General features: G+C 40.5%; 1 protein-coding gene across 1 annotated transcript in view; it reads right to left on the bottom strand.

Moving 5' to 3' along the window:
* The window catches only part of xpo5 (exportin 5), a 35,591-nt gene that overhangs the window by 7,920 nt on the left and 21,671 nt on the right, over window positions 1–6,000 (bottom strand). Inside the window, exons 29-31 of the mRNA XM_079472739.1 lie at window positions 5,771–5,877; window positions 4,138–4,245; window positions 3,870–4,007 (exon numbers count right to left, since the gene is read on the bottom strand). Of these exons, the coding sequence (XP_079328865.1) occupies window positions 3,870–4,007; window positions 4,138–4,245; window positions 5,771–5,877 (353 nt within the window). The remainder of the gene's footprint in view (window positions 1–3,869; window positions 4,008–4,137; window positions 4,246–5,770; window positions 5,878–6,000) is intronic.

Below are 6,000 nucleotides of genomic sequence, written 5' to 3'. Positions count from 1 at the left end.
TACCACTGCGGTGTCAAACCAAGCACTATCATTGTTGTATAATAGTCTCTGGGCAGCTTGTAAATGAAATGTCATTAGCCTGGCCTGGACATCCACCAAACTGTGGCCTCCTTCTTGTGTCGGAAGAGACAGTACAGAGGAACGCACCCAATGTTGTCCGGACCAGAAAAAATTGACCAACGTTCTTTGAACTTCTTGCACTAGTCCAACTGGTGGTTGTAACACATTAAATCTGTGCCACAATGTGGAAGCCACCAAGTTATTGGCAATCAAGACTCTCCCCCTGTAGGATAGTTTGGGTAGCAACCATGTCCAGCGAGACAATCGGGTGCATACTTTCTCCATAACACCCTCCCAATTTAACTTCTGAAAGTCATTTGAGCCAAAATGAACTCCTAATATTTTTAACCCTGCTTTGCCCCAATTAAGCTTTCCTGGCAGTGATGGCAAACAATGTAGAGGATCTTGACCTGCCCAAAAAGCCTCACTTTTGCCCCAGTTTACCTTTGCTGATGAAGCCTTCTCATATAAATTAAGGACTTCAGACAGAGCAGTAAATTCTTGCCCACCGCTAACCAACACAGTTACATCATCAGCATAAGCAGTTATAGAGACATTTGTATTCTGAATCACATTTGGTATTGAAAACCCACGTAAAGTCTTTCTTAAATTAAAAAGTAGAGGTTCAATAGCAATACTGTACAACAAACCAGACAACCTTGCCGTATTCCTCTTTGGACAGAGATTGGTTTACTCAAACCGCCCCCAACTTTCACCATAAATGAAGCCCCAGCATAAAGGACTTGTATCCAATTTAAAAAAAACTTCCCCAAACCCAAAAACTTTAAGTAAATTGAATAAATAACTGTGATCTACCCGATCAAAAGCCTTTTCCTGATCTAGGGCGACTAAACCAACTCCTAAATTAAAAGTTTTACAAATATCTAAAATATCTCGTACTAAAAACAAATTATCCATTATTGACCTATTTGGTATGCAATAAGTCTGATCTTTATGCACTATTGTGTGTACGTGTTTCTTTAACCTATTGGCAAGACATTTTGACAGGATCTTGTATTCCGTGGTCAATAAGGCAACAGGCCTCCAGTTCTTCAACAAAGACAGATCTCCCTTTTTAGGAAGCAAAGAGAGAACAGCACGGCGACACGTGACAGGCAAAAATCCATCTTTGTAACATTCACAAAAAACCTCATAGAGATCGACACCAAGAAGGTCCCAAAAGTGTTTATAGAACTCTGATGTCAACCCATCAATACCAGGGGAACGCCCCGAGCTGAGCTGTGTGGCGGCAGATGAAAGTTCCTCAAACGTTAAAAAAGAGTCCAAGGCAGTCTTAGAATCAGAGTCCAATTTAGGAAGTCCTTGGAATAATTGTTCGGCACAGTCCAAGTCACAATGCTCTGCAGTATATAAACAGGAGTAAAAGTCCACTGCATGCCGACGCATTTCTGCAATGTTAGTGGAGACCCTTCCATCGGGCAGACGGAGGCAAGCCATTTGTTTGTGCTGAGACCCAGAGAGAGAGACCCAGAGAGAGAGACCCAGAGAGAGAGACCCAGAGAGAGAGACCCAGAGAGAGAGAGACCCAGAGAGAGAGAGACCCAGAGAGAGAGAGACCCAGAGAGAGAGAGACCCAGAGAGAGAGAGACCCAGAGAGAGAGAGACCCAGAGAGAGAGAGACCCAGAGAGAGAGAGACCCAGAGAGAGAGAGACCCAGAGAGAGAGAGACCCAGAGAGAGAGAGACCCAGAGAGAGAGAGACCCAGAGAGAGAGAGACACAGAGAGAGAGAGACACAGAGAGAGAGAGACACAGAGAGAGAGAGACACAGAGAGAGAGAGACACAGAGAGAGAGAGACACAGAGAGAGAGAGACACAGAGAGAGAGAGACACAGAGAGAGAGAGACACAGAGAGAGAGAGACACAGAGAGAGAGAGACACAGAGAGAGAGAGACACAGAGAGAGAGAGACACAGAGAGAGAGAGACACAGAGAGAGAGAGACACAGAGAGAGAGACACAGAGAGAGAGACACAGAGAGAGACAGAGAGAGATCTGGGGAAGGGTACAGTAACATTTCGGCAGCATTGAAGGTCCCAATGAGCACAGTGGCCTCCATCATCCGTAAATAGAAGTTAGGAAGAGTCCTGATGGTTCCAAAGGCTGGCCGCCCGCTGGATGTTTTTCAGCGGCAGGAACTGGGAGACTAGTCAGGATCGAGGGAAAGATGAATGCAGCAATGTGCAGAGACATCCTCGATGAAAACCTGCTCTGGATCTCAGACTGGAGCAAAGGTTCATCTTCCAACAGGACAATGACCCTAAGCACACAGCCAAGATAACAAAGGAGTGGCTACAGGACAACTCTGTTAATGTCCTTGAGTGGCCCAGCCAGAGCCCAGACTTGATTGAACATCTCTGGAGAGATCTGAAAATGGCTGTGCACCGATGCTCCCCATCTAACCTGATGGAGCTTGAGAGATCTTGCAAAGACGAATGGCACAAAAATATGTGTGACAAGCTTTGTAGCATCATACTCAATACTTTGTTGACACCAATTACAGCCTCAAGTCTTTTTGAGCAAAGGCTGTGAATACTTATGCACATGTGCTTTTTTTAGTTTTTATACATTTGCAAAGACTTCAAACAAACTTCTTTCACGTTGTCATTATGGGATATTGTTTGTAGAATTTTGAGGAAAATAATGAATTGAATCCATTTTGGAATAAGGCTGTAACATGAAAAAAAGCGCTGTGAATGATGGACTGTATAACCTTACCATGTATTGATGTTCTCGTGAATATGTCTGTGATTTCCTTATACACATTCATTCAAACTACTTTGGGTAGATCATGTTTATGAGCTGCATTTGTCTATCATCTTGGTTAAATGAGTAACATAACTGGAATTATTACATTTGCAGTAAATGTTTGTTGTGTTTTGGTTTTCATATTAGATTTATTAAACTCTTAGAAGTTCTTACTGAACATCCAATCAGCTTCCACATGCAAAACAAATGCTGGAAGACAAAGAAAATTAACTTCCCCCCCAAAGGTGCCATCTTCTGATTGGGTCAGTCACATCTGTAGGATGTGACATCCTTACAGTTTAAAAGAGACCACCATCTCTTCCACTGTGCTGTGCTTTCTTTTCCCTTCACCCGGACCCCTAAGTTTGTACCAGGCTGCGGCCTTGTCTTTCCAGATACAGACCCTCTGCATAAACTGGTTCTCTCTGATCACATCCTGCCAAGATCAACTGGAGCCTCAACACTTTCTTTCTTTTGATGGGCAAGACATGCAAGTATCATACTTGGTCTCATTAATGGATGCATAGAGCCCCATTAATCCTTTGAACAAAACATCAGTTTGTTAAGTCTATTGATCTTCTGAATATCAAATACTGCCTTAAATCCATGTTCTGTTCTTCTCTCTGATTTAACTTCGACCTTCTTCCAATTCTAAACTGTATCTGTGTGTATGTTAGCGTGTGTCTAGTCTAGGTAATAAAGTCCTGTTTGTAGTTCATGCTCATAATCCGGAGTCCCTAATCATGCTGATTGAATGCTAGGTCATGAATTTGATCCAGATAAGTATAATACAGCATATTAAATGATTCCCAATTTGGGCTGATATTTGATTCCCTTGCAAAGGGTGGTGTAGAATATACTACTTCTTATTGTAATCAAAGCTCATGATAATTCTTACAACTTTGGTGGAGAATAGCGTTTAAATCACACTGTTCCTCATTAGTCATCGATTCCATCCATGATTTAACATCTGCTGTGAAAGCTGTTGTGTGAACTGATATAGTGTGTGTGTGTGTGTATGTGGTCACATGTGGCCTGACGTACCAGAGTCTCGTAGATGAGCCACGCCAGTTGAGTTAGAGCAGCGTTGCATCCTTCATGCTGCCCGTGCATCTGCAGTCCTTTTAGTACACTGGTGTAAAGCCAGGTCACCGCTTCTGGTAGCAGGTTACCATCAACAACCTGTTCAGAAATTCAATTAGTTCATGTTGAGTCCATAGCGACAGGAAAAGTTTGCCTATTCATATTGTTACCTTTTATTTCATTAGGAAAACTATCACATTTCAATGGAGAAATGAATGAATATTGGCACCTGTTTGAGCAAAGGCCAGCAGAGCATACTAGCAGTTCTTTGGCAGTTCATAGTGTCTCTCCAGGACAGGGAGTTAAAAGAAATAGTCAGGAGAGTCATATAAATATCCTAAAAGGAGAAAAACAGGAAAACTTTAGCAAACAAACAGAAGCCACATGTAACAATTAATAATGTAATAACTGCACATAATGATTCATTTGACAAGTATTACATTTATAATGTCATATTTTCTTCATAACGTTATATGTTTTATATGACACCTTTATTATATTATGCACATACTGTGGCAACTTGCAATAAAATAACCGTTCATAAGGCAATATCAGCACAGAAACAACCTTTACACTATAGTTATTACCTTTCAATACATTTGGGCACAAAAATAATAGTATATTTTTTATTTAAATTATGTTTGCAAAAGTATTTCTTATTCTTAAGGGACTTCACTGACCTGCTCACATACTTTGGCTACATTGGAGACCCCAGTGCAGAACAATGAACTCACATTGTTGACAGTGCTAGCCATATATTTATGTAAAGTATATCCTTTCTCTTGTTTTCTTGGAAAATGACTAATCGGTCAAAACACCATTATTCATCGACTGTTGTTGTGTAGAGCCTTTTGAAGCTGAGATGAAACTGAAATTTGGCTTTATCCCCTATCCCCCTGCTTGAGGTCTCTGTTCACCGGACTTCAGATCTGGCATTTATTGTGGGATTATAGAAGTAAAGAAGTGATAATGCCAAATTATTCAGTGATTCGTACACGTGAAGTATTCTGAACTGAAGCCTAAAGGGATCAGGCAACCTGGTAAGTTATTTTGAGGCAGCGTTTTGCACTAATTGGAGGCGGGTGACAGAAGAGAGGGAGTTACAGTAGTACAAGCGAGATGAAACAATGGCTGGATTGCCATCTCTAGAGATTTTGAGGAAAGGAATGGTTTAATATTGGAGAACTAAAAAAAACTAGCTAATCACTGCAGTTATTTGTTTGGGCTGAAGACTGCAACTCTAATAAAATGGTGAAATATTTGATTCTTGTTCTACAAAAATACAAATTCTACTGTGGGAGTCAATGGTGCCTGAGAAATCGCAGTCGCTCATATTCTTACAACCAAACAAACACATTTATACAGGTTTGGAACAACGTCAGGGTGAGGAAATGAGAGAATTTTCTTTTTTGAATGAATCCTTAGAGAAATTGATTACAAACCATAGGTTATTTAAAGCCTATTAGCTTAAAAATTAAAGAAGTATTCCTTTATGTATTAAGTTTACATCGGTGATGACTCCGATAATACACCGCCTTTGAACTGAACCACTCCTCAAGCCCCAGCTGGCCTGCTTTGGCCCAAGAGACTCGACGGCCAAAATACTCTGGCTGTTGCTAATAATAATAATGCTAAAACAATTAAGAAGTTCGCTCAGATATGAAGGTGCTAGATTATTAAAAGATTTATAAATAAAAATATAATCTGATATCCATCTAACAAAGTCACCTTCGAGCTGGAGAAATATGAATTGCATTATGAGCTCAATACTATTACATATAGAGAAAATAACACATTATGAAGGTTTAATTACATCCACAATGTTAATACTTATCTGCACATAATGTTATATTAAACCTCACCTCACACTGAAGAAGTTTCTTTCCCAATTCCGAGAGCTCATCTGATGCCTGAGCAGCATTCATTTGAATACCATGAGAGGAATCCATTAACATCATCTCTTCATGTCCTAACCAGACAGTAACATGTCTTAAAAGCATTGTACTCAACAGGTCAAACTGGGAAAAATGAATGTCGGTAACCTTGCTTTTCATCACCTCTATGGTTAAGGTACACGCTTTTATACAAACTC

This window comes from Barbatula barbatula (genome assembly GCF_947034865.1).
Source record: "Barbatula barbatula genome assembly, chromosome: 14".
NCBI lineage: Eukaryota > Metazoa > Chordata > Actinopteri > Cypriniformes > Nemacheilidae > Barbatula > Barbatula barbatula.
The sequence above is the reverse complement of the archived record's forward strand: the minus strand, read 5'-3'. Positions and strand labels throughout refer to the sequence as shown.